Below are 16630 nucleotides of genomic sequence, written 5' to 3'. Positions count from 1 at the left end.
CCTCGTTTCTAATTGGGGAATAGAATTAGGCTTCAACAAATTTTTCTACTGTATGTTTTACTCAGGGACTTTGAGTTGAACATTTACTTGCTGGAGGGATGAAAGAATGGAGGGATGGCCAGGTGGTTAGAGCACTGGCTGCTCTCCCAGAGGACCTGGTTTCTGTCCCCAGCACCATGCTCACCATTGTCCTTAACTCCAGTTCCAGGGACTTGGACACCACCCACCTTCTGGCCTCCAAGGGCACCAGGCACACATGTGGCGCCCAGACATCCATACAGGGAAAGCACCCATACACACCCTATTATTTCTTTAAAAAAGCCTGTTTTTATGGTTTCTGTTCGGGTTTTGGTGGGGATCAAAGCTGGTGCTTTATGCATACTACACAAGTGCTCTTCCATTGAGCTGTGTCCCGGCCCTAAAGGCAGGTTTAATAAAGTGACAATAAAATTGACCTCATTTGTGAGTACACTTCTCAACTCAACATGGTGACACACGCCTTTAATCCAGCACTTTGGGGGCAGAGGCAGGAGGATCTCTGAGGCCAGCTGGGTTTGTTATCAAGTTCCAGACCAGCTAAGGCCACATAATGAGAACCTGTCTGTTGTATTTTAAAACCGGGGGGAAGGAGTCACACCATACACATGGGAGGTTTATTGAGAGGAGGAGAGAGAAGGGGACAGAGACCGGTCCCTGGGGACAAGAGCCAAGGAAGAGAAAGTCAGGAGATGTACAGGGCCTGCCTTTTATAAGGAATGTGCACAGGGGGTGTTCTCAGTGGCTGCAGCTGAGGTGTATCCTGTCAGGACCCTCAGGGCAGGCCAGTACAGATGCCAGTACACTGTCTCAGAAACAGAACAGTCCAGCTTAGGGCTGGAGAGACGGGCTTCCTGTTCTTGACAAGGACCTGGGTTTGGTTCCCAGCACCCACATCAGGTACCTTGCAACCACCTAGAACTCCAGTTGCAAGGGATCTGACTCCCTCTGGCCTCCACAGGTACCTGGATACACACAGTACACATTCATGTGTACACATACATACATTAATAAAATCTTTTTTTAAAAAAAAGTACAAAGCCCAGAGATGGTGTCACACACCTTTAATCCCAGCACTCCGGAGGCAGAGGCAGGCGGATCTCTGTGAGTTTAAAACTAGCCTGGTCTACAGAGCGAGTTCAGGACAGCCAGGGCTACACAGAGAGACCCTGTCTGAAAACAAAAAAAAACAAAAAACAAAAAAATGAGTATGCTTTAGAGGTAGGAATTTCAATTACTTGCCTGTAATACCAGCACCCAGGCAAGAGGATTAGTTCAAAGGCAGCCTAGGCTGCATAGCAAGACCCTGTCTTAGAAAACAAGCAAATCAGAAGTACAGTTTGGTCTGGGGTATAGCTCAGTAATATAGTGTTTGCCCTGGATTCAAGCCCCATGGTGAAAGAAAAACAAAACCCCACACATTTTGACACACGCACACAACCTTATACCCACCTCAGTCACTGCAGAACATTTATGTCCCCCACCCTGAACACCCCTGGGCTCCTATGGGTTTATAACTGATTCTTCCCCTTCCCCTGTCCTTCCAGCTAATTCTGGCTCTCCTAGAAAATGTGTACACTTTGTTGTTGTTGTTGTTTTTGTTTGTTTTTTGAGACAGGGTTTCTCTGGGTAGTTTTGGTGCCTGTCCTGGATCTATGTGTACACTTTGAACCAAAACATTTCCAGGGGTTACAGAGAAGGCTCAACAGTTAGGAATGTGTACTGCTGTTGCAGGGGACCCGAGTTCAGTTCCCGACACCCATAGTAAGTGGCTCACAACCACCTGTAACTCCAGCTCCAGGGTATCAGACTCCAGGTCTCTTGGGGCACCTGAACTTCACTTAGACACACTTACACATCATTAAAAATATAAACCTTAGACATACGTACACCCTGAGGTCGGGGTACAGCTTAGTTCTAGAATAGGTGCCTCGTATGTGTACAGTCCCCAGTAACAAAAGGAAATTTGTTTTAGATGGTTTCCGGCATTTACCTCTGTTGAAAAACATGACATTTTTTTCTTTTTACATTGTGTGTGTGTGTGTGTGTGTGTGTGTGTATGTGTGTGTGTGTGTGCGCGTGCACACATGCCTCTAGTGTGTGGGTGGAGGGCAGAGAACAACTTGTGGGAGTCAGGTTTCCTTCCACGAATGTGGGTTCTGGGGGTTGAACTCAGGTCTTCCGACTTGGTAACAAGTATCTTTACTCACTGAGCCATCCTGTAGGCCCGTGATAAATTTGTCCCCCGCCCCCTTTTTATTTGTTTTTTGTTTTTTTTTTTTTTTTTGAGACAGGGTTTTTCTGTGTAGCCCTGGCAGTCCTGGATCTTGTTCTGTAGACCAGGCTGGCCTCGAACTCACAGAGATCCGCCTGCCTCTGCCTCCCGAGTGCTGGGATTAAAGGCGTGCACCACCACCGCCCGGCGTTATTCAGCTTTTAATGTCAGCTGTTTCCTGCTATGAATTTCTTGTGTGCTCTCATAACTTCCCCCAAGAACTTCTAATAGTGTATTTTATCTGATATACTTCTCTAGCATCCAGAGCCAAAAGGCACAGAGGACAAAGCATTTCAGACAAACCTCTGAGTCTCCTGAATTAAGGTAAACACCCTTACGGAGACACCGCCTGTCTCCTAGGTCTGGTTCATAGCTTTGTCTCTTGTGCAAATTAAGCCCAGACCCTCCTTTCTTATACAGCCTTAGTGGTATTTATACTAACATTATAGACTCCTAACATTTACCTAACCACTCCTAGGAATGTAGTCTGAGCACATAAATTCCCTTCTTCTGATATATTAACCAGTCTTAGCTCTTAGTTGACCTCCTCCCTTAAACACTCCCCTTTTGGGCTGTAGAAGAAAGCCTGACAGTCACTGCCTGAGGAAACTCTTGTCTGCCTTTATGACCCTGTAAGAATTCAAGCCTGGTGACCTTGCCTTAGCCAGAGCATTGCTACTGCAAGGGTGTATAACTGTAAACCTCAGAGACTTGGGGACTAGATTGGAGAACTAGAAGGCCTCGATGGGAGATAAGGAAGAGCCTGATGGGGAAGAACTCGGTGAGTAAGAACACGATGAGAAAGACCAAGATGGGGCAGAACTAAGATGAAGGAATCAAGATAGCACATAGCACAGCAGAAAGATGTAGAGGGAATCAGGCAAGAAAGGAGCTGAGTGTGAGAGCAGAAGAGAAGCTGTGTAGAGAGAGAACTGACTCAGAAGAATAAAGTGTATGGACTGAAGAGTTCCGTGTGCATAGATTTATTAGTGAACCCCTCAGATTAATCTGCCACTGGCAGCATCTCCTCTGGAACTCTGGATGAAGGCTATCGAGGGGCAGCACCCCAATAGCTTTTGATAGAAAAAGACAGATAAGGGGAGGGCGTGAAGGTTGAGTTAGTGTTATTTATTTGTCGGTGTTTATTTCCAGGCGTGAGAAAACAGGAGGTACAACGAACCCACTCTAAGAGTTTTTATTAGGGCAGGGAAAGGGTGGAGGTGGGTAGGCCTACTGAGAAGAAAGGTGCAGGGGGAGGAGAGGGAGTGAGGGGAGAGACAAGAGAAGGGAGGGAGAGAGGGAGGGGGAGAAGGGGAGGGAGGAGAGGGAGAAGATGGGGAGGGAGAGAGAGAGAGCGCACAGGGAGCAGGTGGAGCTTGCTTTTATAGGTCACTGCGTGCATGCGTATATAGGTTTATGTAGCTATGCCATGCATGCGCATAAATTTCTTGATCACACTGCACACAGATTTCGCAGGACTAAGCATTTTGCCTGACTGTCGACAGCACACACGCAGTCATGTGACTCCAGAAGCAGCTAGGAATAATAACAGACTTGGTGGGCCCTGTAGTCCAAAGGATGTTGACATAGTTTCCAGAACAGAGTGAAGGTATTCTGAGGTGCCAGGACTCAACCCTTGGCATTAAGGGGCAGCACCCCTACTCCCAACAGGGCTCTGCTCCCGACTAGGAGGTGCTTAGGACAGTAGCTGTATTTCACATCTCAGGGCGGCAGGGTTCTTCCTGCCTGGCAACCCCATGCAATGGGCCTCATACTGAGCCCTCCAGCCCTTTTTGGAAACAGTAGGACTATTAGGAGAGATAAAAAGTAAAAACATTCCCGGGGCAAAGTGTGGATGTCGCCGGAGTTGGTGGAGCTCGCCTTTAATTCCAGTGGAGGAGGAAGGCTGGCAAGACAGCCTTGGTGAGATGAAGAGGGGCATCCAGGCAGAAATAGAAAAGCTGCCTGCCGTGGATGGACGGAGCAAAGATGGTCAAGGAGCCAGGGATCACACTGTCAGGATGCAGGGTGGGCCAGGGTAGGGACTAGCTCTTTTCTTCTCTCCCAGTGCCTCGTGCCTCTAGACAAGAGCTCTACCACTGACCTGTAGTCCCCAGCCCTATGTATACTTTCTTTATTTTGAAGCCAGATACCACAAAATTGCCCAAGCTGGCCTTGAATTTACTTTGTAACAAAGGGAGACTTGGAACTTGCAATCCTCAAGAGTAACTAGGATTACAGGCCTGGGCTGAGGATGTGTGTGTGTGTGTGTGTGCTCTTTGTATAGAACTGGATTTAGGGAATGGGTTCTCGTACTGAGGGTTTTAAACCGAGGGTTGTTTGCTTGTTTTGTTTTATTTTATTTTATTTTTATGTACATTGTTGTTTTGCCATGGGTGTTGGGTCCCCTGGAACTGGAGTCAAAGACAGTTGTGAGCATCATGTGGGTGCTGAGAATTAAACTCAGGTCCTCTGGACCTGAGTCAGTGCTCTTAACCGCTGGGCCATCTCTCCAGCCCCTTGTTTTTATTTTTACGCCTCCGCGTTGTAAGCAGCCTTACTAAAGAAGAGGGCTGGAAAAGGAGCGGACGGAATTTGCACTCTGGATTGGCGGGACTAACATCCCGCGGCCTCGTCCCTAGGGCGCAAGCGCGTCTTGGGCTCCTCCCCCTACCGTCAGATGGGCGTGGCCCAGGCTCCGCGCCGGCCCCGCCCCCGTGGGCAGTGGGCGGGGCCCCGGCCCTGCCCCTGCCATCCGGAACACTTTGCAGCTGCAAGCCTGAGATCTGGGAGGTCCGTGTCCATGGCCGCCGCGCTGCTCGCCCGGGCCCCTGGCCCGCTCCGCCGAGGTGAGTGCGCCCAGGCTGTCCCCGCGGAGCCCCAGGCCCGGCCGGCCGGCGGAGATGCTGACGGCGGGTCCTGCTGCGGCCCCCGCGGGCGGGCGATCAGGCAGCACCCCGCGGCCGCGCGCGGCCTTTGCCCTAGTTGGGTGGCCTCTGGCGTGTGCCCGGCCCGGGCTCTGCGGGGATCTCCGCCCCTGCTCGGCTCCCTCCCCGTAGGACCCTCGTCGCCAGCTCCTCTTTGCGAGGTCGCATCCACACCCCTGTCCCCCCATTTCAGTCCCAGCTGAGGTTCTGGGTGAGTTGGTCCTCCAATTTCGAGGCCTGGCATTGAACTCCGACCTGTGACCTTGGACGTGACGCTCAGCATCAACTGGTCCAAGTGTGAACTGTTACTGTCCTCGGAGTTGTATTAAATCACAGGATGCGGATAAAGTCGTCGCGGCTGGCATCTAACGGGTGTTTGCATAACCATGTTAGCCTTTAGTTTTGTTTTGTTTTTTTTCTTTTAAGTGTTTTGTCTCTTCTGTAGCAACCCTGACACTGACCAGCGCTTCCCCTGGCTAATCCAGATCCACAGTAACAACAGACCTGTGCTAAATCGGCCATTAGTACTTCTTTAATCCCCCCACTCCTGGGAGCTGTACGCTGTTGTTTTCCACACTTTAGGGAAATCCAGACCCAGTGAAACTTAAACCCTTCTGCGAGGTGTTACAATTGGGATTATACTGGGGATGCAGGTGTTTAGCCAGCAGTGAAGCATTCCGTTAGCCTGGGCTTTTCGGCAACAGCTACTGACATTGTATCAATAAAGTTGTTTTTTTGTTGTTGTTTTTTTTTTTCCCTTTGAGAGAGGGTGGGGGATCTGGAGAAGTGCTCTATTTTTTTTTTCTTAAAAGTTTATTTTTGTTTTATGTGTATGAGTGTTTTGCCTGTTGGCAAAACATACACGCCCTGTCCAGAGGCCAGAAGAGGGGATTAGAACTTTAGTTACAGACAATTGTTAGCCACCCCATGGGTGGTGGGAACTTCGCTAGGTCCTCTGCAAGAGCAGCAAGTGCTCCTAACCGCTGAGCCGTCTGAGATGGAGTCTTGATAATTTGCCTAGGCTAGCCTGAACCCCAGGCTTAAACGATCCCCCCCCCCCCAACTTCACCGTTTGCTGCTTTTGCAGAGGACTTGGATTTAGATCCCAGCACCCACGTTGGGCAGCTCGTAACTGCCTGTAACTCCAGGTCCACGGGATCTGACGCCCTCTTCTGGCCTCTGTGGGTACCTCCATGCATGTGCACCAACATAAACACAGCTGTGTAAAAAGAAGTAAAATCTTAAGATCTCTTCCATTGCCTGTCCCTAACCCCTGCTCTCCCCAATAGCTCTCCATCCTCGAGACTGGCGCAGGTTACATACTGTCTACCAGTCTGTGGAACTGCCCGAGACACATCAGATGCTGCGTCAGACATGCCGTGACTTTGCTGAGAAGGAGCTGGTCCCCATCGCAGCCCAGCTGGACAAGGAGCATCGCTTCCCCGCAGCTCAGGTGAGAGTGGCCTCAGCCACTTGCTCTTGTGTGAGTGGCAGCGGCCAGAGGCACCGAGACCTCAGGTAGGAAGCTCAGTACATGCTCGGAAGGTTCACTTTGTTCAGCTTCAGGCCTTTTGCTGAAATTTGTAAAACTTTTTTTTTTTTTTTGGTTTTTCGAGACAGGGTTTCTCTGTGTAGCTTTGCGCCTTTCCTGGAACTCACTTGGTAGCCCAGGCTGGCCTCGAACTCACAGAGATTCGCCTGCCTCTGCCTCCCGAGGGCTGGGATTAAAGGCGTGCGCCACCACCGCCCGGCTGTAAAACTTTTTAAAATAATTATTTATTAATTTAATGCCTATGTGTGTGCCTGCTTTTCTACCCATCATGTGCATGTAATACCTGTCAAGGCCAGAAGAGGGCGTCATATCTTCTGAAACTGGAGTTACAGGCAGTTAGGAGCCACCTTGTGGGTTCTGGGAATTGAACCCTGGTCCTCTGCAAGAGCACCAAGTGCAGCCAGGTAGTGGTGGTGGCGCACGCCTTTAATCCCAGCCCTCGGGAGGCAGAGCCAGGCGGATCTCTGTGAGTTCGAGGCCAGCCCGGTCTACAGAGTGAGCTCCAGGACAGCCAAGGCTACACAGAGAAACCCTGTCTTGAAAAACAAGAAAAGTGCTCTTAACCACAGAACCATCTTTCCAGTCCCTGTTTGCTTTATTGAGACCGGGTCTCACTGTGCGGCCTTGACTGGCCTGGAACTTTCCTGTGTTGATCAGATCAGCCTCAAACTCACCGAGCTCTGCCTTTGCCTCTTGTGTACCACACCTGGCACAGTGGACCTCTTAATACCATATTCTTTTTCTTTTTTGTCTTAACTATAATTATCATTATTGTGCGTGTATGCTATGTGTATGGCACGTGTGTGTGTTTGTGGGTGTGTGTATGCTATGGCGTGTGTGGGGAGATAGAGGGTAGCTGTGTGGAGAGGCTTCTCCACCTCTACATAGATTCCAGGGATCAAACGCAGGTCACCGGGCTTGCTTGGCAGGTGCATTACCACTGAGCTGGCCTCTGAGGTTGTTCTCTTTGGCTTTTTTTTTTTTATTTATGCGTGTGGGATGGGGTATGTGAGGTGTGCGCAGGTGCCCTCTGAAGCCAGAAGAGGGCGTCAGATCGCCTGGAGCTGGAGTTACAGGCGGTTGTGAGCTGCCTGATGTGGGTGCTGGGAACTGAACTCTGGTCCTCTGGGGGACAGGGGAGGCTTGACAACATCATTCCAACTTGAAGGTGGCTTCCCTGCCATCCGCGGGACCTCAGGGACAGCTCCATGAATGGTGGATGGGAAGGATTTGAGTCAGTCTCTCAGACTCTGGCATCTGAGCAACAGGGAGGCCACTGCCCTGGACTGGGCCGTGTGTCGAAATCTCCCTACCCGTTGACAGATCAATACATTTGCTTTCTTCTGGGTTTTATAATCCCTCAAGTGTTTTGGGCTTTGTTATTCAAGAGAGAGTCCTGGACTCACAAGTCACAATGCTTCTGTCCCAGGCTCCCTGCTGAGCGCTAGGATTTTAGGTCCAGCAGCAGCACAGCATGCCAGGGGCCCGTGGTGTGAGTCTTCACAATCATTAAATTCTATTCTGGACCTGGAGGTTTAGAACCCTCTACAATAACGGAGACAGGAAGTAAGCAGACAGAATCCTCAGTTAAGACAAACAAGCCAGGCTGTGGCAGCGCACGCCTTTAATCCCAGCACCTAAGACGCAGAGGCAGGCGGATCTCTAAGTTTGAGGCCAGCCTGGTCTACAGAGTGAGTTATAGGACAGCCAGGGCTCCACAGAGAAATCCTGTCTGGAAAAGAGAGAGAGAGAGAGAGAGAGAGAGAGAGAGAGAAGCAAACACTGACCGGTCCTGTGTGACTCCACAGCCACCAGGCATGTCCCCAGCTCAGGTGGCCCAGGTGTCTCACTATCCCACCCTGAGCTGCCCCATGACTTCCTCCTCCCGGTTCCACTTCCGCCATGTGTGCAGGTGTGTCGTGCTCAATACCATCCCCAGGGTAAAGCCTGTCTGTGACCAGTGACCCCTGGAGATATGTCCAACCAAACTGGGTGCCTTTGTTCACCCACCTACACGCACAAGAACATTTGTGTTTCCTTTCCTTTCTAACAGCTCAACTGGAAACAGGCAAAAAATCCGCCAAGAGTAGAATAGAGAAAGTAGGGTCTTCCCAAAGGGAATGTAGCCAGAGAGCAGAGAACTGGAGGGTGGTGCACACACCCTTAATCCCAGAGAATTTAGTGCTCAGGAGGCCAAGGCCAGATCTCTGTGAGTTTGAGGCCAGCCTGGTCTACAGCGTGAGTTCCAGGCCGCCAGGACAGTAGAGGGACACCCTGCCTAAAGTGGTTTTTTTTTCTTTTTTTTTAAAGGCCACAAGAATTTAAGCAGTAAAGCATGATATATTCCTGAGGCTGAGGCAGGAGGATCCCAAGTTCAAAGTCAGCCTGAACTACAAAGTGAGATCACAAAAACCAACCAAACAATCAAAATCATCAAAAACCCCACAAAATTCCCAAACCAATAAAAACCAACCCCAGAGCAAAGGCATACTAATAACAACACCTGTAGCTAATGTCTGGACGTTTGTGTGCTGCATATGGCATTCCCATGTCTTCTTCGAAGCAGCTCATGAGAACCTGTTCTTTATGATCAGAAGCTTCTGCTGAGGAAACAGGTCAGACATGACACTCACGTCTTCTGAGCCACCTCTGCAGAACCCAGAGCTTGGAGAGTTCTGAGCTTTTTGCTGAGGAATGGTTTATTTCCCCAGAATAGGAATAGCAGGTTTGCCGAGGAGCCGAGGGGCTGCTCTGTGGGAAGTGGGCAAGCCTCAGGAAGGCTGGTGCCAGGTTCTGCCTTGGCCATTTCACAACCAAATTGGACTTCAGTCTTTTTATGCCTAAACTAACAAAGAAAAGAAATAAATATAAGTGTACAATGCCAGCGTTTACAGCTTCAGAGTTCTTAGCCTTGCAATGGTTATTTCGTTTGGGGGTGGGGTGCTAGGTTTAGAGTCCTGAGTCTTGAGGGCACCCAGGGAATGGAAAAAAGAAATCAAAAGGAAAGGACTCTAAGGCCATGGCTGCTCCTAGGAGGGGAGGGGAAAGTTTATTGTAGGTAAAAGGGAGAGCATAGGCAGAGACCGGGACACCTGGGAGAGCCCAGAGTGGAGGTGACCTGACCGTGATGAGCTGGGCCATGTGTGGAGGGGGAGGGAAAGGAAGAGGGGAGAAAGGGGAACCAGGTGCAGCAACCAGGAGGCCAAAGGTACAAAAGGGGGTGTGTGTGACCAAAATACCTGGATTATAGAGGGAAGAGCCTCTGGGGGAAGGGCCGCACAGCCCCTGGGCTGGAGAGTTCAAGGTGGAGGGTGGGGTATGCCAGCCACACCCCATAAGAGGTACGGACTGAGGGCCTTAAGGCCAGGCCCAGCTTAGATACGTTAAGTGGCATCTCAGCCCTTTGTCCCGGGTTTGAAACTTAACCCTTCTCAGTGGAGGAAAAAAATGTTTTTAAATAGTTTTTTTTTTTTTAAACTCAGTATATTTTTATGTGTGTATGGTGTATGGGAATAGTGCAGAGTACCCTTATTTGAAACTCAAAAAAACTGGAAAAAAAAAACAAACTAATGTGGGTGGGGATGTAGCCCATTTGGCACATGCTGGCCTGGAGAGCATAGGTCCCTAGCTTTGAGTCCAAGCAACTCATAACTGAGCACAGGAAGTGGTGTCTGCCTGTGATCCTGGCACACAGGAAGTGGAGGCAGGAGGATGAGAAGTCCAAAGTGATAGCAAGCTCCAGGCCGACCTGGGCTACAAGAGACCCTGCCTCAAAAGAAAATTTTTTTTTATTTTGAGAGTTTAATGCATGAGTACTTCTTTACACCATCTCTCCCCTCCCCTCGCTCCCTCTCACAATTTCCCCAACTCAAATTCATGGTTCAATTCCCGGCACACACACACACACACACACACACACACACACACACACACACACACACACACGGTGGCTCACAACTGTCTGTAACTCTAGTCCAGGGGGATCTGCCCTCTTCTGGCCTCTGTGGGCGCTACACACGCATGGTGCAGACACATGCAGGCAAAAAAAAAAACGCACACGACACAAAATAAAAATAAAGGGAAACATTTAAGTGTGTGGAGGGTGCGTCGGGTGCCGTTGCCTAGAGCTGTGCATTGTGTAGCTGCAGGGGATCATGGAACCAGCCCTCACTGGGCACTGACCGTAAAAGATCTCATGGTAGCGACCACCCTCCTCCATCCTTGTCCCAGATCCCCCGAGGCCTTAGGTCTTTTTCCGAAGTCAGGTAGGGTGTGGTCCACCCTTCTCTGGACAGCAGGCTGAGAGGTGAAGGAATCTGCTGGGTCCTCGGGGGTCGAGTTGAGTGATGGAAAAAGCTAAGATTCTCTTCGTTCAGTTTTCAATCCCAACTACTCACACCCCTTAGAGCAGCGGTTCTCACCCTTCCTGACGCTGCGGCCCTTTAATACAGCTCCTCATGTTGTGGTGACCCTAACCATAAAATTTTCGTTGCTACTCCACAACTAATTTTGCTACCCTTTTGAATCATAATGTAAATATCTGTGTTTTCCGATGGTCTTAGGCGACCGACCCCTGTGAAAGGCCGTTCTACCCCAGTGGGGTCGGGACCCATAGGTTGAGAACTGATGCCTTCGATGCTCTGTGGCCCTGAGCAGATTGTGTAACCTCTCTGAGCCCTGGTTCCACCTTCCTAGGAGGTTAACCCAGTATTGCTTTCATAGAGCGGCTGAAGAAACCCGTGCACACCCATCCCTTAGTAGAAAGTTCGCTGTGCACTGGATAGTTAACCATTGCCGCTGCTGCCCTCGTCCTCAAACAGAGACCCCAAGCACATGTCACTGATCCATTCCCTCACTGGCACTGGGCACACGACAGTAAAGAGAAAAAACAAAACCACAAGAGGTGTCTGTCCTCGTGGTCTGGGGAGAGGTGTCTGTCCTCGTGGTCAGGGGAGAGGTGTCTGTCCTCGTGGTCTGGGGAGAAGGCTGTAGTCAAAGGGAGCGGGAAATAGATGGGGACTTCCTGCTGTGAACTGTATTAAGTGGGGAGGATATAATTGAGTAAACAGTGAAATGGTACGTGCAAAGGTCCTGTGGTGTGCATGTGGGCATCCTCGAGTGGGCATCCTCTACCTGTTCCCTGTTGCAGCTGTAGGCAGATACAGGCCTTGCCAAGTGTGGAGGCTGCATGGCCGGAATGGATGGTGCTGCCATGCAGACCTCAGCTGGGGGGTCCGGTCACCGTGGGAACGTTAGGGTCCCTGGCCTGAGTGTGCAGGTTCTGGCTTGGGCTGCAGGGTTGGAGCTGGGAAGAGCAGGCTCTTGGCAGCTGCCGCTGACGCGCTCTCCCTTCCTGGGGCCAGGTGAAGAAGATGGGCGAGCTCGGGCTGCTGGCCATGGACGTGCCGGAGGAGTTCAGTGGCGCGGGCCTGGATTACCTGGCCTACTCCATTGCCCTAGAGGAGATCAGCCGTGGCTGCGCCTCCACCGGAGTTATCATGAGCGTCAACAACGTGAGCATTCCTGGGTCCTGGGCACAGCTCGGGAAGCATGTGTGGACCCTGGCCATGTGTCTCCCAGCAGCCTGGGCTCCTGGACTCCTCTCCTTGTAGTCCCCCGGGAGGGCCTCTGGAGAGAGTAAGTCTTGGGGTGGCCTCTAACTCTCCGCTCTCCCCACCAGTCTCTCTACTTGGGGCCCATCCTGAAGTTCGGATCCCCAGAGCAGAAGAAGCAGTGGATTACCCCCTTCACCAGTGGTGACAAAATTGGCTGTTTTGCCCTCAGTGAGCCAGGTACTGCATGGTGCAGGGTCCCCGTCTCCTCACCTCAGAATCAGGGTGACAGGCAGAAGCCAGATGCCCCCAGGGGGAAAGGCAGGCCTAGACCTGCTGTTCCTGGAGTTCTGAACCACTGGAGGGCCTCCGGGTGGCTGCCAGGCTGGACTGCAGCTGCCTGGCCACAGCAGGAGGCGCGTGCCCACTTGGTGAGGGAAGGCTTGGCTTGAATATGTCCCGTGCCTGTTCTGATCCCCGAGTCTTCGTGGGTGAGTCGGGTTTGGGAGCCAGGTGCCAGCTTCAGAGCCCAAGTCGCAGGTTCTTTGTTTGTGCTTGGCAGCCGGGGCTCACCGCCAGATGCCCTGTGCCCTGAGGGGTGCATGCACGGGGTCCTCAGTCTGTGTTCCTGGCAGGGAACGGCAGTGATGCGGGAGCTGCTTCCACCACGGCCCGGGAAGACGGTGACTCGTGGGTCCTCAACGGCACCAAAGCCTGGATCACCAACTCGTGGGAGGCTTCGGCCACGGTGGTGTTTGCCACCACAGACCGGTCCCGGAAGAACAAGGTGGGGCCCCAGAATGGGCCAGGACTCCCCTGGGGCGCCCTTGCGGTCTCTAGGCCAGAACTTTCTTGGCGGTTCCTGCTGGGGCTGAGGTGGGGCCTTTCTTTCCCCAGCGGGGTTTGGCACCCCAAAGCCAGCAGAGGGTACTGGGGCTGGGGTGGGCAGGGCTTGAGCTCGGGTGCCTATGTGGGGCTCTCGCAACTCCGGGAGTCCCTCTAACTCTTGGGGCCTTACAGGGTATCAGTGCCTTCCTGGTTCCCATGCCAACTCCCGGGCTCACACTGGGTAAGAAGGAGGATAAGCTGGGCATCCGGGGCTCATCCACAGCTAACCTCATCTTCGAGGACTGTCGCATCCCCAAGGAGAACCTGCTGGGGGAGCCAGGGATGGGCTTCAAGATAGCCATGGTGAGCCTGGCAGTAGGGTAGCACCCCGGGGACCGGCCCTGGGCCGGCCCAGCCTGCAGCTCCTGACCGGCGCTCCCCACAGCAAACCCTGGACATGGGCCGCATCGGCATCGCCTCCCAGGCCCTGGGCATCGCCCAGGCCTCCCTCGACTGCGCTGTGAAATATGCTGAGAACCGCAATGCCTTTGGGGCCCCCCTCACCAAGCTCCAAAGCATCCAGGTAGGGGGTTGAAGGGTGGGATTTCAGGAGCTGGGCGTCGGCTGAGGGAAGGTAGCCTTGCTTTCTCCCTGGCTCGCCTGTTATCTCACACACACACCCTGCCACCCCCTCCCACCCTTCCCATCCCTGGACCACCCCCCTATCCCCCCCACCCCCGGCTGATGGAGGGGACTGAATTGTTGCAGTTCAAGCTGGCAGACATGGCGCTGGCCCTGGAGAGTGCCCGCCTGCTGACCTGGCGTGCCGCCATGCTGAAGGACAACAAGAAGCCGTTCACCAAGGTGCCTGCGGGGAGGGGGCACCCCGGGCCCAGCCTGAAGTCGGGGAGGGGGCACCCCGGGCCCAGCCTGAAGTCGGGGAGGGGGCACCCCGGGCCTAGCTTTGAAGGAGAAGTCAGATGTAGGCCTGCATGCTCACTGTGCTAAGGGGGAGGCTGTGCACGCTCCTCTCACGGAGGGGTTGAGCTGGGGGGTCTCTCTGAAAGTGAAGGTGTTAACTCTGCCATTCCTGGTGGGTAGGAGTCGGCCATGGCCAAGCTGGCTGCCTCTGAGGCTGCAACCGCCATTAGCCACCAGGTGAGCACGGACCCATGGGTGTGGCCCTTTCCCCAGCCGCTCCCCTTGTGACGACGCCGCCGAGTCCCTACCCTGTCTTTCCCCTGTGTGGGCGACTTCTCCTTCCTAGCCTTGTTTCTCCTCTTAGGCCATCCAGATCCTGGGCGGCATGGGGTACGTGACAGAGATGCCAGCTGAGCGGTACTATCGAGACGCCCGCATCACAGAGATCTATGAAGGCACCAGCGAAATCCAGAGACTGGTCATCGCGGGGCACCTGCTCCGGAGCTACCGGAGCTGAGCCCTTTGGGGGGGGCTTGCCTGCCTGTGGACCAAGGCAAAGGGCAGGCAGAGCCTCGTGGCTTAACTTTGAGGCCTGGTCCGACCATAAAGGGACCTGCCTCATTCTGAACCCTCCCAGTCAGACTGGGGGACGTCTGTCTCAGGGAGAGGAAAGGCCGGCTGCTGTGACCTGTGACCGAGAAGAAATGAGTCGTCAGCTCAGGACTGGGCTTGGCTCCTCCTTTACAACCCACCAACAGTGCCTTTCTTCATCTGAGTGGCCTGCTGGAGGCAGGGCCATGGGAGGGCTAAACCACCCTGGCACTCACAGTGCCATTCCCAAGAGCCCTGCTGCCCAGCGGCAAGAACACAACGGACAGGGCAGGGGTCAGGAGGAGGAGGGGGTGGCCCAGGAGGTCAGCATTTGGATCTCCAGGGTCGTCTTGGGATGGCTGGGGGCTGGGTCACGGGCCCTCACGAGAGGTCAAGTGAGTGCAGGTGTGTGTTGTGCTGGGCAGCTGCAGGCTGCCTGTGGCCAATAAAACGCTTGTGCCCGACCCTCCCGAGTCTTTCTTCACGGGGTATTGTGGCCACAGCCCTCACCCAATGGTATGTGTGGTGTGGGAAAGCTGGGTCTGTCGCCCGGCTGAGTGGGCGAGCAGCCAGCAGGGAGACGGGGGTCCTCCGACTGGAGGGCATCTTTGTAAGTCCCAGTCCCCCCAAAGAGCAGCTGGGCCGGGGAGACGGGGGCAGGAGCTGTTGCGTGTGGACCGCTGTGCCCTTTGCTGGCCTTAAGTGACGATGTGAGCTTCGTCCTGGGAGTTGAGATTCTGAGTGTGCCGCTGCTCAAGTGGGCTCCCAGGGTGGGGGCGAGGCCGACACGGGCTGCCTTCCTCAGAAGGAGGCACACCTGTCTCAGGAAGCTCCTTCCAGCGCTCTTGAGGGCAGAGGGAGGCCTGCAGCTTGCAGAAGTGACTGTTTTCTCCATTCCTCCTGGTTCCAGGTGAGTGCCAGAGGGTTCTCTCTTCCTCTAGGTTTTCTGAAATCTTCTCTTACTTCCGTGGGCTCAAGTCCAAGCCAGACTTGCCGAGGGTAGAGTCGGATATGGATCCAGTTTAGCTCATCTCACCTCGGGGGCCGGTGGCTGCCACTCTGAGTCACCCTCAGGCGGGGACCTTGTGAGCCAGGAACAGTGGGCATGCATGTTCGGAGGGCTCCAGTGAGTCCTGTCAGTGGTGCGGGAGGGATGGGGTGTGTGGCCGGGAGAGCCCAGACTGAGCCTGTGCCTGACTGGGACCCAGCTGTCACATCTAAGGGTTGTCAGAGCCCTGAGCTGTGCCCAGCAGTGACAAGAGCCAGCTGTGGCCGAAGAGCTGGCTCACGTGGATTTCTACATCTCAGGACTAGTGCCAGCCTCGGGGTGCAGGGCAACTTAGGAGGGCCCCTTTCCATGGTGAAGTAACTTTGGCATTGAGCCATGCTCAACACTGGGGTGTTGCAAAGGGCTGTCCTGAGTTCGTGAGTTCATAGTCTGTCGCTCTCCTAGGTGGTGGTGGCAGCAGCTTGGCTTTCGCAAGGACGTGGGTGTTTGTTCACTTAGAGTTTTCATTTCTTTTATTTTTTGGTTTTTCAAGACAGGGTCTCTCTGTATAGCCCTGGTTGTCCTGGAACTCACTGTAGACCAGGCTGGCCTCGAACTCACAGAGATCTACTTACGTCTGCCTCCCGAGAGAACTTGAGTTCTGAACTCTCTCCTTGGGTGCATTTGAACCTGAACTACTGTGGAGTCAGCTGCAGACACCTGGTCGTTTACACCCGTGTTCTCCGGCAGGTGCACATGCTGAGGACAGTTCCCTGGGTTGGGAAACTCAACTTGCAGGAGCCTGGGACTCCGTTCAGATCGGCAGGTTTTCTCAGTGTTGCGCGGGGCTGCTGGCCTAAGACCAGGCATTGAGTTTGGCGTCAAGGTCACACGGGACAGCACATCAGCCTGCAGCTGGCTTTTGTGACTCTGGTCTTTCTGAAGTGTCCAGGCTGGTGG

At 53.3% G+C, this 16630-nt stretch overlaps 1 protein-coding gene across 3 annotated transcripts; it reads left to right on the top strand.

The window, feature by feature from the left end:
- Window positions 1–4879: 4879 nt before the first annotated feature.
- On the top strand, window positions 4880–15146 carry Acads (acyl-CoA dehydrogenase short chain). 3 transcript variants are annotated; one of them, XM_052755106.1, is made up of 10 exons: window positions 4880–5160; window positions 6528–6691; window positions 12154–12303; window positions 12471–12582; window positions 12978–13129; window positions 13363–13533; window positions 13616–13753; window positions 13939–14034; window positions 14272–14328; window positions 14456–15146. In XM_052755106.1, the coding sequence occupies exons 1-10, from the start codon at window positions 4992–4994 to the stop codon at window positions 14606–14608; spliced, it is 1362 nt and encodes a 453-aa protein (XP_052611066.1). In that variant the 5' UTR covers window positions 4880–4991; the 3' UTR covers window positions 14609–15146. The 3 variants fall into 3 exon arrangements, with proteins under 3 accessions (XP_052611066.1, XP_052611068.1, XP_052611067.1); XM_052755108.1 differs by lacking the exon at window positions 4880–5160 and adding an exon at window positions 5202–5626; XM_052755107.1 differs by lacking the exon at window positions 4880–5160 and adding an exon at window positions 5634–6419.
- The last annotated feature ends 1484 nt before the right edge of the window (window positions 15147–16630 follow it).

This window comes from Peromyscus californicus, unplaced genomic scaffold, assembly GCF_007827085.1.
Source record: "Peromyscus californicus insignis strain IS unplaced genomic scaffold, ASM782708v3 Scaffold_2__1_contigs__length_46816999, whole genome shotgun sequence".
In the NCBI taxonomy this organism is placed as follows: domain Eukaryota; kingdom Metazoa; phylum Chordata; class Mammalia; order Rodentia; family Cricetidae; genus Peromyscus; species Peromyscus californicus.
This window is presented reverse-complemented; position numbering and strand designations above follow the sequence as displayed.